General features: G+C 43.4%; 1 protein-coding gene across 1 annotated transcript in view; it reads left to right on the top strand.

The window, feature by feature from the left end:
- The window catches only part of IPO9 (importin 9), a 429,396-nt gene extending 414,405 nt beyond the window's left edge, over nucleotides 1-14,991 (top strand). Inside the window, exon 24 of the mRNA XM_086923071.1 lies at nucleotides 13,259-14,991. Within this exon, the coding sequence (XP_086779197.1) occupies nucleotides 13,259-13,369 (111 nt within the window). The 3' untranslated portion in view covers nucleotides 13,370-14,991. The remainder of the gene's footprint in view (nucleotides 1-13,258) is intronic.
- The last annotated feature ends 1,794 nt before the right edge of the window (nucleotides 14,992-16,785 follow it).

Below are 16,785 nucleotides of genomic sequence, written 5' to 3'. Positions count from 1 at the left end.
CCGGCAAGAGACGTAACCGTCCGTGTACGTCGGGAGAAATGACTGGTTGTGTGCGTTACATGGGAAGTAAACGCATCCTTGCATAAGGGCACACACTGTGGTTCGTCAGGTAGAGACAGACTCCAATGTTGCTTTTGAAGGTTGATTATTTATTCATCAATTGATCAAAAGTTATTTGCATAATTGTTCACAAGTTCCAAAATTTATATATCCCATCGTTGTGGTAATATGTTAACCAACATTTCCAAAGAAATACTCCAATGCATTTCGGGCATAGATTGCCCTTTGTCAAGGAGTTCTGAAAGCATAAAAAAAACGCTTTTACCTTCCAAAGTATAACATATACACTTGCATTCGCATAAAAAACATTAACATTGAGTGATTAGCAGAAAAACGTGAAATGCCCATTTAATAAACCCGTGTACTAACGTGAATCAAGTGAAAAGCGGTGTGGGTTCGGGGAGATGCAAAAGAGTCGGCGTTATACACTTACGTGTCAAAGTCGTGTGGAATCTTTAATCTCTATGGAAACAAGGGTAAACGGGCGGTTAAGCTGGGTAAGAACCCGACGTTAAAAAGGATAACGTGGGTCTCAGTTGGAGCTCCAACTTACTTGGGAACGAGTGGTGAGAACGACGGCTGGTGGGTCCTTAAGTCGTTGACCGGAGGGTTCACGGAGTTGCGGCGGAGTGGAAGCCGCCGATATATGACACTACGCGAAGTGGGCTGTGGGCATTAAAAAAGGACTATGCGGATGATCGCGATGGATTAAAATGACACCACATAGTCTGAGAATATGACAATGTGAAGGCGCAGTGCAGAGTGGTCGACATGTTTCAGCTATATGGATTGATTTTATCCAGCTTTCTTCAGGACCGTGATCTAATAACAATTGCAATGTCAGTGAAACCAATATTTTTGTGAAAGTGAAGCAAGGCAATATCAAATCAAAATAATCCTTCCAGGAACTTGGGTCCCCAATGTTGACTGGAAAGCAGGCGAGAGGTACCGACGGACAGAGCGGGGCCTCATTTTTCCAGAGCGGGTGCCGGGTGAGGTGAGGTGACTTCCCACATAACACTGGGGGAAGGATAATCTATTAACTTTTCACCAGTCAACATTGGGGACCCAAGTTCCTGGTAGGAATATTTTGATTTGATATTGCCTTAATTCAAAATACTAAGAAGCACCAGAAATGCCTACTACAGAAGGATTAGACACGCAAAAACTGAAATTATATGGAAACAACTAGACCAAGCAAAAAACCGCTCCAAAAAACTATTTGAAATAATCAAAGCACAATCTAAAGATGTCTCACACTCCCCCCAAACTAATCCCGACACTCTCCCCAACTGCAAAGATCTTGCCTCCTTTTTTACAACAAAAACTTAGACTGACCTTCTGAATGACCTATTATCCCTGACTGACCCACACTCAATCTCCTCGCTGTCCAATCCTGGGACACCGCTGTACTGCTCTACAAGGCTCGACCTCAAGAACAACGCCTCCTGGACCACCTTCAACTACTATAGCGAAGAAACTATCCTAAACACGCTCACAACTTTGAATCCCTCCAATCATTTCACTGACCCTCTCCAAGCATCCCACTTAAGGACCTTCATTCCACTGCTAGTACCCCTATGGACTAAGATTATAAATACCTCTCTTCTTCAAGGAGCCATCCCAGACATCCTCAAAGTCGGTCAGGTTTCCCCATCCTAAAGAAAATAACAGCAGACCCCTCAGACTTGAACAACTATCGCCCAATATTGAACATCTCAACCCTGGCCAACTGCTCGAAAAATGTGTGCACATGCAGCTTACTAACCACATAGACCATTTCAACCTTCTTGATCAATTCCAATCAGGCTTTCGTGCCGGGCACAGTACCGAATCAGCCATGACCCACATAATAGATGACGCATTATAAATACTGGATCAAAACAAAGCCTGTTTGTTAATCTTACTGGACTTATCCTCAGCCTTCAATACAGTCAAACACGACAACCTACTGGATCTCTTGAAGCAAAGCATGGGACTATCTGGTCCGGTGTTAAACTGGTTCACCTCCTTCATCCAAAATAGAACACAAAGATTCAAGATTAACCAATCCATATCGAACCCCACCCCAGTCACCTTGGGAGTACCCCAGGGATCTTCCCTCACCCCAATACTCTTCAATTTATTCATGCAACCACTCACTGAGCTTCTCAACTCCGCAAATATCAATTACCACATGTACGCCGACGACACACAGCTCTACATTAAGGTCCACTCTCTCGAAGACATCAAGTCCCTTAACTCTACGCTCCAAAAGACACAAACCTGGCTAGCTAGGAACCACTTAAAACTAAACACTCTAAAGACAGAATTCCTCTTAATCTCTAAACTAAATATGCAGATGCATATCAGCACTGCAACTAAAGGAACACATTCTCAGATAAATACCCTGAGAAATCTGAAACCCTTCATACCCGCAAATGACTTTAAACAGGCAGTCCAAACTCTAGTAATTCCCAGAATTGATTATGGAAGTGTCGCTCTTTGTGGCCTTCCTAAATCAACGACCGCTCCGCTGAGAGCCGCAGTCAATACAGCTGCTAGACTAGTCACTGGCAAAAAAAGAAACTGCCACATTTCACCTGACCTGCAGACCCTCAATTGACTCCCTTTTGAGGCCAGAATCCACCTAGAAATCGCTTGTATGATTCATAAGGCATTGCATCAAAAAACCCTGAGGTACCTAGCGTAGAAACTAGTATTATCGAGTGATAACAGATCTACCAGGAGTTTGGATAGTCTTCTACTTAAACCACAACGTTTTTCCAAGAAGAAAACATATAATCGTACCTTCTCAGGAATGACTCCAAGGATCTGGAACGCTTTACCCCCAGAATCAAGACTAATTCCGTCTGCAGCCTTTTTTTTAAAAAAGTGAAATCGATACTCCTGTCTAAATTCACTTGAACTGTTACTTGTACATTCCTTTAGATACATGTTCTCTCTCCTCTAAACGTGATATGATTGGTTTACACCTGTTTGGCTTATTTAATTTACATAGAGTCCCTTGCAAAGTGGTGTACCATATACCCAGGGCCTGTAAATTAAATGCTACTAGTGAGCCTTCAGCACTGCTTGTACCACCCACAAAGCAGCTTTCCAAACCTATCTCAGGTGTACGCAGTTTACTGCCACTTTACCTTGGCATTTAAAACTACTTGCCAAGCCTTAAACTCCCCTTTTATTACAGACAGGTCACCCCTAAGGTAGGCTCTAGAGTGCTGTGTAAGTAAAAGAAAGGACATGTGCCTTTGTGTGGCATGTCCTGGTAGTGACAACCAGCCTATTCTTTTTCTCACTGCTGTGAGGCCTACTCCTCTCATAGGCTAGCATTCGGAATTCCCTTATATAGTTTTAAGTGGTAATTCGGGTCAGAAAGGAGTGGCATTGCTATTTTTTAAAAATGGTGGTAAATCCTGCTTACCGGTGTAGTTGGATTTTACATTACTATTTTAGAAATGTCACTTTTAGAGCATGGGCATTTCTCTGTGCTTATGACTGTTTGTGCTTTGCAGCCTGACTGCTATACATGTCTCCGCTAGGTGATAGCTACACTTTGTGCATACCTTCCAGACAGCCACCATACAAGAAGAGTTGTGTGTGACAAGGAATACATCAATAGACTGGGAGAGGGACTTTACATTTATATTTGTATAGGTTGTTTTCCTGCCCTTACACATAGGGTTCATTTACTCACTACTGATCGTATGGAGCGAGGGCTGGGTTTAAAGGGCTTTGCATACTTCTAAGGGTTCCTTTGAAGTTATCCCTTCATCAAAGACAATTTTTAGTATACGGGCTCTGACCCCATGTTGTTAGATACTGCATGGACATGTAACCAGGCACTGCTCGCTCTACAATCTTCACATTGCCGGAAGACTGGTGTGCTGGTAGGAGGACCTGCTTTGTTGTGCTGAGCTGCAGGAGGGACTACCACTTTGAATCCTGCTTTATGTGCTGGCCTGCTAGCCTGCCTACCCACTCTTTGTGCCCTCCAGGGGTTTGCTGGCTTGCCCACCCACCCCATCATAGAATCACAGGGCCCTTAACGATTCCCCCGTCTGCCCTGCCTTGGGACTCAGCAAAGGAGGAGCCCGGCACGGGGCTTTTGTGACAAAAACCAGTGTGTGGCAGATCACCTTGTGACAAGGAGCAATCCAACCCTACATACTGCTCTGCACCGAGCACTGATGGCATTGCAGGATCAAGTGCATTCCTAGAATCCAGCACTTGCCCTGCCTGTTCAGCGCCTTCACGTTTAAGTGGTTGTTGTGTGAAAGAGCGTCATGGGTGATCGCTTTATGGTGAAATAGTAAAAGTTTTTGTCAGCTGGCCGTCGCTTTACTGAGAGCAGGATTGCTGTGGTACGGCTAGCCCCACCTCCAGCGTATCCACGAGAGGTCCCTGTACTCCCGAAAGGAGATCCTGTCCTGGCAAGTACAGTGCAGCACGGCTGTCACCGCTCCTTTTCCACGCTGGGGCAAAATTATAGCGACATGGGTCCTGACACCCGCAGCCTCCCGAACAAAGTTACTGGCTCACTCAAACAGGCTTTGTGAGGCCTTTTAATTATTTATTTTTATTTTAAAAGCTTTATAATGAGCTAGCTTATCCCTTAAGTATCAGAGCGCTTTACATACACACAGTAAACAGCAGAATGACATTACACTACATAGTAGGCCGGCAGCAAGGAAGCAAACCATGGAAACAAAAAATACAGCATGGCCAAAAAATATGCCATGCAGCGGAGGAGACAACAATAAATGAAAAGGCGAGCGTGACATAGTCCGGTCACCTACTATCCATGAATGTCCAGAGAGAGGAGACAACTCTGATAAAGAAGACTAGGTTAGTTGACTTTGGTCATGAAAGTATTTGTTTAGAAGATGGAGTTTCAGGTCCCTTTTGAAACAGGAGAAGGAAGGGTTGCATCTGAGGACTCCAGGGAGAGCGTTCCATATCATGGGAGCGTTGCCAGAGAACGATCGGTATTGGGTGGTTTTCTTTTTCAATTTCGGAGGAATGAGAAGGAGTGAGTTGGAGCTTCTTAGTGTTCTGGATTGACCTGCTCTACTCAGTTTATTATTTAAGTAGTTTGTGTCAAGAGAGTGAAGAGTTTTGTGTGTGATGCAGGCCAATTTATAGATATATCTCCCTTCAATGGGAAGCCAATTGAGGCAGTTGAGAGCTGGAGTGATGTGTTCAAATCTTTTAACTCCTGATATGAGTCGAGCGGACATGTTCAGCACTGCTCTTAGAGGGGCTAGGTGTGCTTTCGGAGTCCCTGTAAGGATGGCGTTCCCGTAGTCGATTTTAGAGAGAATCAGGGATTGGACTACTGTCTTGAGGTCATCGCGGGGTAGAAAAGGTTTCAGTTTCTTTAGGCGTTTTAGAGAGAGAGCACTTTTTGCAGAGTTTTTGATGTGAGCCTCCATTGAGAAGTTCTTGTCACGGGTGATGCCTAGAGACTTAACTGAGTCTGATAGGGTAAGAGGCAGTTTAGGGCTACCAGATTCTTGAGCCACTCTTGGATTGGACGATGGTTAAATTTTGGAGAGAATAGGATTAGTTCCGTTTTGTCTGGGTTGATCTTTAAGTGGTTAACGTAGAACCAAGTTTGGATCTCGGTTAGGGTGGTATTGATGAGTTGGATGTCGCTGGGAGACTTGATCCTGAAATTCACTCCGGCTTTTTTCAATATGATTGTGAGGGGCTTCATGAAGAAATTAAAGAGGGACGGGGAGAGGATCGAGCCTTGCCGGACACCAAGTGTGACTTTAGTTGGCTTTGAGAGACAGGAGTTAATTTTAATTTGTTGCGAGCGGTGTTGAACGAAGGAGGTGAACCATTTTAGTACTGTGCCATTAATGCCGGACCGTTTCGACAGGGTCTCCAAAGGGGCTGGATGGTTAACTGTGTCGAATGCCGCAGATAGGTCAATAAGGATGAGTAGGCAGGCATCACTTTCGTCTAGGGCCTTGTGAATGTCGTCGGCGACGTTGAACATAGCTGTTTCCGTGCTACAGCCTTTTCTGAAACCAGATTTAAAGGCATCAAGGAGGTTGAACTCATCAATGTGCTTATTGAGTTGGAGGAGAACACATTTCTCTAATGTTTTTGCAGGGAATGGGAGGTTAGAGATAGGTCTGAGGTTAAGATCATTAGGGTCATCCCCAGGTTTCTTGAGAATGGGTGTGATTTGTACTAGTTGAAGGGAGTCTGGGACACAGCCCGAGGTGAGAGAGGTGTTGATGATTTTAGTCCAGAAAGGGGAAAGGGTGTGGTTGAGTTCTTTTATGATTGTGGAAGGGAGGGGGTCCATGGTGTGGGAGGAAGGTTTTAGATTGGAAATTATATTGAAGACCTTGTTTTCCGACATTAGCTCAAAGTCGGACCAATGCGCATTGTTTTTTAGCTGGAGGTAGGTCTGATTGTCCTTGTTAAGAGCTCTTTCGGAGTGGTCCAGGGAGGTTGAAGGGGGGCAGGTTAAGGAGGGTTAGCAGTTAGTAAGAAGTATTGATCAATTTTAGAGACTTTATTGGTGAAGAAGGTGGCAATTTCTTCACATCGCTCATTGGTGTCTTTGATTTCTTGAGAGGGAGTGCAGTTCGTTTGGCTTTTAACAATGTTGAAGAATTCTCGTCTATTTTTCGCCAGATCTAGTTGGCTGTGGAAAAAAGATGCCTTTTCACTGAAGATGTGTTTTTTGTATGATCGTCGATTAGATCTAAGATGTGTTAGGTGCAGGGACGAGGGGTTTTGTCTCCAGGACCTTTCTGTTTTCTGAGTTGGCACCGTTCATCATTCAGCTCCACGTTAAACCAGGGTTTTGATTTGATTCTCCTCAGCTGTTTGAGTTTGAGAGGAGCTACTTGGTCTAAGACCTCTGTCATTCTTGAGTTGAAGTGAGAAGTGAGGTCATCAGCTGTCCATGATCAGGGATGGAGTTGAAGATGGGGATGAATCTTGGCTTCAAGTTCAGATAAAGGTATTTCTTTGATGTTTCTGGTTAAGATTTTAGGTTTGACAACACAAATAGGTTGGAGGCTGGAAAGTGTGTCAATCTTGAACATAATGAGGTGGTGGTCAATGGGAGTAATCTCTCTCAAGGAGATCAGATTGTTGTTTGTTATGATCACACCAAGTGTTGCACCTTTGATGTGAGTTGGTTTATTACAGAGTTGCTTGAGGTTATATATTTCCAGAAGGTTGGAAAGGTTCAGGACAGTGGAGTCTTCTGGGTCGTTCCAGTGGATATTGAGGTGACCCATGAACACGTCTTTGGTGTCTGTCAAGGAGAATCGTGTTATTAGGTCTGTTAGTTCTTCAGGGAAAAGGGTATGCTCTCCAGGAGGATGGTAGATGTTGTGTAATTTGATGGGTGGGGTGCCCTTGGAGGTGAGTTCGCCTAGGTATTCAAAGGATAAGCCTGCCCTAATCGCTTTCTTGTCACCCATGGTAGAGTGACACTGTTTTGGGGCTCTGTCGACACCTTGACCCCTAGGGGCCGCGACGTTGCAGTGGTTGGGAGAGTTGGAGCCTGCACAGTACAAGGATCGTACCTGCTGGGCTACCCCGGCCAGAAGACCACCCCTGGCCTGAGAAGCAAGTGCTCTCCCCGCAAAGTCTATTTTGCTGACGTTGGTATATTGATAGTGAGAGACCCAACAAGGTCTCCTTGTGTAGTCCTTAAGTTGGTGTCTCCTCTGTTGACGGGGAGGGGGGGGGGGGGGTCTGTTGTGGCTCGATTCAGAGTGGGGAATCCTCAGGATAGGGCCCGAGAGTGGGATAACTCTTTATATAGAGGCAAGACTGCTTTAGGATTTCATATCAAATTACATCATCTTGTGTAGTAGGCGCGCAGGTGCTACTGCGGCCTTCGGTTTAACATCTGTGTTTATCCCAAAGGGGCTCATCGTTTTACCGTAAATACTGCATGACATGTAATAGGAGTGCAGGTGCACTGTACCCATGTGTCCCCTACATTTGTTTCTGATTTACCCTAAAATGTTGGCTTTACTTGCTAAGTACTTACTGACAGTGCTTAATTTGTAAAAAATGAAGTGCAGGTGCTCAAATGTTTGGGGGGAGGACACACCCACATACCTGGCCCCGCCCACTTCTGTTATTGGCCCTACCCTCTTCCTTTATTGGCTCTTCCCACATCCACAAGTCTAACACCTCAGAGCCACCACTTCACTTCTCGAGTTCCACAAGAAGCTAAAGACCTGGCTCTTTACATAAGCACCTCAGAAAGGAAGAAACACAAAGCAAGACAGAAAGGTCAGATCAGGAAAGGGTGCAAAAGGTAACAGCACGAGATATGCAAGTATGTACTTTTGTGCATACACCAGATATCCTTGCTGTCAATGCAGTCCATTAACACTTTAAACACACTTTTACCCAGTGGTACCCTGCAGCACAAGGGAGATCCCCACCCAGTGACTTACTTTACCACACAGACATTTGCCACACGTCAGTCTCTTTACCACACGTACAAAACTGAATCCTTCCACTGGGAACTTTATCACACTGGCATTTGTCAGGTTTTTCTACATATGTGTCTTTCCACGATACCTTTACCAGAAGAATTAATCACAGTTCTTGGCCCTGTGGGTCTTTGATCATACACACCATGTAACATTCATAAAGCTTCTTTTAGATAGAAACACGACCTCATATATTCAAAACAGGAAATGGTCACAGAGATTATTTACAATACTTTTTGTCAGCTGCTGTACTACAATATTGAAAACACACTTCACTATCCCTGAATATTTGATGAAAACACATTTATAATTTGGAGAGTACACATGTGCATTGTAAGTGACATGGCCAAGGAGGGCATGAAAGAGCTGAAACTGGATCAAACTCAAACCTGTTCTGAACAGTATCCGACAAAATACGTTTGGCCTAGGGATAACAAAATCGTTCCTTGCTCAAACTACGTCTCAAAGGAAGCAGCGTAAATCCACGACTGCATTAAGCTGGCAGGAAGGCAACTGTGTTAACAATTAGCACTCAGAAAACAAATGGCTGACAGTCCAGGAGCAATACTTCCTATTCAACATTATCACCATGACGTGGTAAAATGAAAGCGGATAAAATTATGTGTTAAGGTTGAATTTTGTGCATATATATTACATCACTCACGTATCCTATTTGAGATGGGATCCGTCCTCCAGTAACTAACTGTCCGCACTTCTGGCGGCTGCCGCAAACAGGGTCACTGACTCTTTCACCGTCGGCTGCGTTAATAACTGAATTCGGTAGGGCGCAGCACAGCTGACAGCACGCTGCGGCCCGGGCCGGTGCCATAGCTGCCAAGGTTTCAGATTGCTATGTGTGACATTTCATAATTTCTGTGTAATTATGAGTGACATTTCCACATATATGAGTGATACTTTTTTGCGAGCGAAATAAAGTAATGAAGAGGAGGGAAACACATAATATCAAAAATTATGGAAATGTTACACATAGCAATCTGAGCTCTTGGCAGCTATGCTGTGTCCAGATGCCTTACCTTCTGGTCTCGTCCGTTTTCTGAGGCTTTGAGTGCCAGTCACTCCCCATATAAACAAGCTCTGGGGTTAGGATAAATGACGAACACCCAGGGCAAGCCTAGTGAGCAATATAAACATCACCCTGTGGTCAGAGAAAACTCTGAAACTGACTGCACAATACATAGCAGGCCCCGCGGGAGCTCGCGAAAAAAGGCTGCAGAGCTGACTTTGCAATATATGCCCGACCGACTTCTCAGACCGCCAGCCCTATGTAGACATGCGCAGATGAGATAGTGTTGTACACAGAGTTCCTACGAACATGAATTAATGTGACTTCATTTACAGCAGGAAAGTCTCGAAAGAAAATATAACAGGTTGGTGAGAGACTGGCCATTGAATCTCCTAGGCTTGTCATACACTCGCGTAATAAATAGGCCACACACGAAACTGTAGAAGGCAAAATGCTGTGAATATGTTTCTCGTAGTAGGTGTACGTATGTGACCGTGTGTGTGTGTGTTGGGCGTGTTTCATGCTTTTGGTGCGTCTGAAAATGTGATTGTGTGTGTTTGTTCGTTTTAACAGTGTGTTAGTAAAACTGTGTGTTTGGCAGCTTTTCTGTGTGTTTTTGGAGGTGTGTAGTGTGTATAGTTGTTATGAATTAGTGTGTAGGTGAGCGAAAGAGCAAATGTTCATGGCAAACCTGTATTTGTGTGATTTCCTCATTGATAGTCCGTTCAAATTGTCCTGCCAGCAGCTGCAGTGGGATGCTGCGAGCGCCATGGATTGGTTTGTGGGCGCGCAAATTCAACCTCCTTCCTCCTACACTGGCACGCCACACAGGATGTGACGTCCCCAGCGCGCCGACGTGTAACACAGCCTGACTGGGCCCGGTGACGTCAGGCTGACAACGATCTTGCCCATTAGATATTCTGAGCCGGAAAGAAGAGCAATCTCTAATAATAAACAATCTCCGCCGGAGCGGCTGATTTCACCATGTGTGGACTGGCAGAGCAGGCGCTAGCAAATTGTGCCCGGATGTGGTCGGCCGCTCTCAGTCTCTAGACATCCACGGCAGACATGCAGCCTACGCAGAACAGGTAAGTACATTTATTTAGAATCATTTCTAGGTTCATCGCATACCAGAGCATATTTCAATAGCCCCGGCCCTGTCAAATAAGTGCCGGTGCTAAGCACCGGAAAGCACCGGCACAAATTAAGCACTGCTTACTGATAAATGTTGTTTTTGCCGTGCATTGTCCAGGATAACGAGTACTATGAGTCATTACATTGGATGCACAGTATTTATGATTCATGTTGTTTTGGTCTGTTTTTTTGTACAATATGCTATATATTTTTATGTAATCCCGTGTGGAGATTCTTTTGTGCTGTATTTATTGTGTTGCTGTGTGAGTGTGTTGGGCAAATGCTTTACACATTGCCTCTGATGGCAAGCCTGCCTTCTCTGCACCAAATTACTAGAGGGTGAGCGCAGGGAATCTTTGGTGTGTAACTGACTTATTCTGACTATAGTAGTGGGTTCTGCTTGGAGTAGGTACATATCCTAGCCAACTACAAACCCCATTTCTAACCGGCTAGTATGAGGAAAATGTACCACCATATATTAAACTAATAATGATTACGTTTGGGTTAAGCTACTCAGTAAAACCAAATCACTTTTAATTTATCACACAATTTAATTCAAAAAGTACAAAGTGGCTTTCTGTATGCACTTTAAAATACACTCTACCCAGTCCTGACATTTTACTTCCAAGACATCGAGAGCACAAACTGTGCATTACTCTGGGATGGAGGCCCTGCACAAATAGGCACCAAAACACTGACCGGAGGCTGGTATGACTGCAGGACAGCCCTGTCCGATATACAAAAATACTGTTTGGCAGTGAAACTGATTGTTATCAATCCCTGGGTTCATCTGTCAACGGAGGAGTCAGTTTAACGCTTGGACAGGCAGGTCATGCAACCTGGGGATATCTCACGGCCATCTGGGGGGGGGGGGGGGGGGGTTGCATGGTTATGGAGGGTTGAATTGGCTCCGCAACTGAATGATTGGAACAAAGACATGGACTGGCGCATGATTGCGGAGAGAGAAGTCTGAGGACAGGGGGTGCCCAAAGAAATGGGCCTAGATTTGGGGAAAATGAAATGACCATCGGGGTGGGATATGCACCCCTAATGAGTAATGATTTTGATAATGTGTATCACAAACATAGGCGCTTATCTGCTGCCTTCTGAATTAAACAGGAGGGATGGTGCGAGGATGGGGATTCGGCTGGCTGAGAGAGGTTCAAATTTGTATGGCAGTATTGTGGTGCTACAGTGAATTATTTTTATTGTTCTTGTTTCCCTGTATGCTTTATGTGTAGGTAAAGGATCCTAGATACACTAGTTTTAAGTAACAGTAAATGATTTGCAATTAATTAAAGGTTACAGGGTAGGATTGATGTACTGGATGATGTAATAATGATAAAAATAATGATATACATGCCTGGGTGATGTAGTAGTATTAACATACAACTGGGCAGGGCCCATGGCCAATCTAGACTACTCTTATGCAGTCTATGATGGCCTCTCACAAAAACCTGTCTGACCTGGTTGCAGAGAGAGCAAAACCAGGCAGCCATTGTGTCTGCATTTAGTGAAATTGGACAACATCAAGCAAGCCTTGAAAATTGTCCATTGGTTTACAGTTGACATCAGAATCAAATTTAAAACGCTGTCCTAGTTACCTTCAGAAATACCACAATACCCAAAGCGAGCAACCTGCAATCCTCCTCTGCTCACTTAATCCGTCAACGTCCCTATATGATGCTGCAGTATGGGCAGAAGATCTTTGGAGGTCGAGGACTTGAAACTTTGAAACCACCTAAGCCTTCATTCAGTTAAGGACACTCCTTATGATGAAACCATTAACTAAAAGCCAGCTTAAATGGTTTTATCATCCTGGGAGTGATTGAAGAATAACGTCATTGAATCTGGCTGGACTCTGAAGTTTCAATATTATAAATTGTTTCTCTTTTGTTCCAACACTTTACAGTGGCATTGATGATTTGCTGTGCCTTACAAAACTCCTATGTAAAGTAGGATGCTGGAGGTGAAGTTTGAAATGCAACCGTAGTGTTTCCATGGTTCTGTTTGTGTGTATTGGTGAATGTTTATACTTGGTGATTTCTTATTGTCTTTTGGTCATTTATTGAAAAATAACTGCAGAGCATGCTACCCCCAGCCTTTTTTTTTTTTGCTGCAGCAGCAGTATTTTCAGGTAAAATCTGCATGAACTGGCCAAAGTGGAAATGTTTTCCGTATTCTAAAATGAAATGTGCTAGAAAAATCAACTAAGTTTCTTTGGGGTGAAATTGAGAGGTTTTGGATAATTTTAAAAAAAATTATAATAGCAGATTGCAAGTAAGTTCTAATGTTGCTTAAAGTCTAGAATTTCCTAGAATGTGAAAAAAGGGTTTGCCAGTTTTGAGGGAGTATAGATATCCATGAATGAGGCACTATAAGTGGATTTTCCTTATGATTTTTTATTTTTACCAGTAATCTGCTATATTAGAGTCTTTCACGAATCCAAACTAGCATGGACATGGTTTGCTTGTTTACATAATTTTCAGCTTTTTGGGCCTGTTGTGTTTTTGGAATGTTTGCCAGCTCACCATTTTCTTTTTCTTCTCAGGCTTATTTGACTGACTTCCTATGTCAGTTGGCTCAGCAGCCTTGCTTTACTGTCTTCTCGGAGCACCTGAACGAGAGTGAGAGAAGAGTGCTACAGGCTATTGGCTTATAAGACAGATAAAAGCACGCATTCTGGATGGAACCCAGACAGTTCCATTGGCCAGGTTCATCACACGCCTTTCACGTGGTAATGTTTCTCTTGCTCGTATGCAGTCGTGAAGGCTTCAACTTACATTAGCAGAGCTGATTTGAAGGAAGACTTTGCTAATGGAAGACTCCGATCACAGTTGGACCTTTTCACCAAGGAAATACTTTCATGTCATTCCAGGTCTCCACTACATAACTTCCTGTACAGAGCAAGAAATACAAAAAGACACTGGGTGTTCACCTGTCCCATAAAACTTTTGACTGTGAACTTGAGTCTGCTTTACCTGCAGCTTTGCAGAAATCTCCAGGGGAGGGGGGTCGTGGTCTAAATTCAGCACCGAAAAATGAGTAATCCAAGCTACTGATGCTTGCTTCCATCACTCCTTGGAATTTGAACATTAAAAGCTGCCTCACCCCGAGTACTCCTCTACTGAAGTACGTAACATAGCATGATTGAGTCCATTCTTTGTACACAGAGAGACTTGCCCCGTCATCTTTGCAGTGTGTATGGCACATCCGGTTACTGTGTGACTTTATTTTTTATATTGAAATTCACTGTGACAGTGACACTTTTATGGCGATGATACTTCAGTGAGCTGGAGTTAGTTTACAAAAGAAGGCACAAACCATAGAATTAATTCTTGCCTCTTCCTAGCTTTTTCCCCAGTCAGCCTTGCAACAATGATCTTGCACACGATAGGAATGAGGTACCGCCATCTGTGGAAAGGCAGGCATTTTGATATGTACTTTGCACTTGCTCAAATTTGTTGAGCAATAGCTAATCCGAATGGTTTCCATCAATGTAAAACAGTAGCAATGTGAGCAAAACTTCTGGGCACAGTAGTCGTGCCATCTGGATCTCACCATGTACCAGATTTTCTGGAATTGATTGGTAGGTTAACTCTCCGAGTTAGAGGTCCATAACTGTCATAACTAGCGGTGGAAGGTGTGACTAATGAGAAGGTGAAATATCTTTGAAGGTGACTTTTTGAAACTTTTATCATTAATGGTCTCCTTCATTAGCGCTTAGTTTTGTTTTCATTGAGTCTGCATTGCCCCACTAGTTTGTCAGTCTTGCATACTACACTATGGAATTGAGAGAAAAGTTACAAATGTTTCTGAATGTGTGAATTTCATATGCTTTCCTTGCACACCTCCCCTTTACATCTTCAGCCACATACACTCCTCCAGAAAGTATGAACACTGCTCAAGAAGAGCTGCAACTTGATTGTAGAGTTTGTATGGGCTTCTCAATGTTTGATTGTTGCATAAGAACTATGCATGGCTAGTTGGAGATTGTTGGGTGTTGCAGGGCATAGTTTTGCTACCAACAGGATTGAAGTTCTGTCATGAAATATTAGATGAATTCTCCCATAAGTGGACAGCTTCTCCTGATCACATAGCAATGCAGTGCGTTAAGATGTAGCCCACAAATGAGCTTGTGGGGATTTTATAGTGTTATAACTAGAAATTACAAATGAATTTATCCTAAGTACATTGTGATGTCATATGCCTCTTCTCTTTACCTTTTGTTACCCTTTTTCAGGCAGATGGGAGTGAGGTTCAAATAAAATCTGTTACTAAGCATCTTTTGTCAGTTTCTTTCGTTTCATATTCAATAGTCCTTAATCCGTAAAATGTAAGTATGGGTTAATGTATATATTCCAGCTATGCAGCTTGAATCTATTACAATTTTTCCTCTGGTCAACTAGACTAAAGATCAGAATGGATGCTTCCAGTGGCCGATGGTCTCGATAGAATGCTTGATGCAGACCTCCCTAGAACGTTGAGCACAGACCCTCAATACTCTGACATCTGTTCATCCTTTTATTTAACTTTCCCCAGAACGCTTCTTTATCATTAAGTGAAATGGAATTCAACTATAGGAATATTAACTCGATTTACCACTTCAATGCACTTTGGCTTCAAGTAATATTGATAAGACCTTGATTTGTTTATTAGAATCCAGAAAGACATTTTGGAATTGTAAGAAAAATGTTTACAATCTAATTTATGCTAGGTGCCGTGGCTGGCTTCATCAAAAGCATCAATCTCCCAATGTTACTTTTCTTTTAAGGAACGACTGGAACACCATGTTTAGATTTGCTTGATAAATAAAATGAATGCTGTGTGCTTTATTTTTTTGGTAGATACTTCTAACTGGAGATTTTTCATCTTTAGAATATTCCCCATGCACCAGACTGGATCTGGAAGCAATTCATAGCAGTGCTTCCGCATTCTAGGTGACACGGGCGGCTCTGCATAGGCCTCATTCTGCCTCAGGAGTGACCTAATAGTCACATTTAGGTAGCAACCCTATGCTCCAACGTCCTATCCTTTCATTCCCTGCTGTTGAATTTGGATCAGGAGCTCTGCTCCCACTTCCATCAGTTTTCAACGAACCTCAGAACAAAGTACAGTGTGCAAGGGAATGATGTCCCCTCCTAAAAAAGCAGGCTTCAAACCATACTGTGACTGCAGAAAACAGATGTTGATCATGGACCAACATGCTGTGTCTTTGGTGCGTGATTTGGGGCACAACAAGTTGTGCGGTGTGTGGCCTCATGCACCCTAAGGTAATCTTGGACCACGCAGCTGCACATTGACAAGCACAGGATCCAGGGCGCACACCTACTACTGAGGCCGCTCTTCCGAGAAGTCCACCTTGTTGTCGAAGCCCTCTGGTAAATCGAAGCAGAAGAATGGGAAGCAGGATTTGACCCCATCATGCCACTCTCTATCAAACGAGAAATCACAAGGCTGTAAATGTACCCATCTATCTCACTCCAATTCTTTGACTGCGGAGCAAATTATGCAGTTGGTTCTGATGTACTTTGAGTTTCTCTGGCCATTGGCAATGCAGTAGCAAGTTGGACCGTTAAATAGGCCATGCTGCATATTTTTAGCACACTTCTAACACACCTTCGAGCCCCAAGGATCCACTGGGCACCCATTCTGATTCCTGCTGGCAGAACCATCCTCTGTTTTGCGTGCCTCTCTTGTGCATATGCCGTCAGTCATACGCGTGAGATCAATTTTGGTGTGGCCAAGAATAACTAATTTCCTGGACCCAGAGGAGCACTGCTTTAAGAATATATAATTCCTTGCAAAAAATGAAGTGTAAATCGGACTTTTGAACTCATTATTTATTTTCTTTTACTAATATTCTTGATTTGCTTTAAATATATTTAAATACGGAGAACACTCCTGTATCTTCTAAACAATAATTACATTTGCATATCTTTATGTAAAAATAACAATATAATACTCTTTTCTTGTATGATGCTCTATTCAAAGAGCCATTTGCCCAATGCATTTTGGGATGCACTCCCTTCCTCTGGGGCTGTTCAGAATAATGATGTACTGTGCTCTGGACATAAC

The sequence above is a fragment of the Lissotriton vulgaris genome, chromosome 5, assembly GCF_964263255.1.
Source record: "Lissotriton vulgaris chromosome 5, aLisVul1.2, whole genome shotgun sequence".
Lineage (NCBI taxonomy): Eukaryota > Metazoa > Chordata > Amphibia > Caudata > Salamandridae > Lissotriton > Lissotriton vulgaris.
Note: the sequence above shows the minus strand (reverse complement) of the source record. Positions and strands in the feature narration are given on the sequence as shown.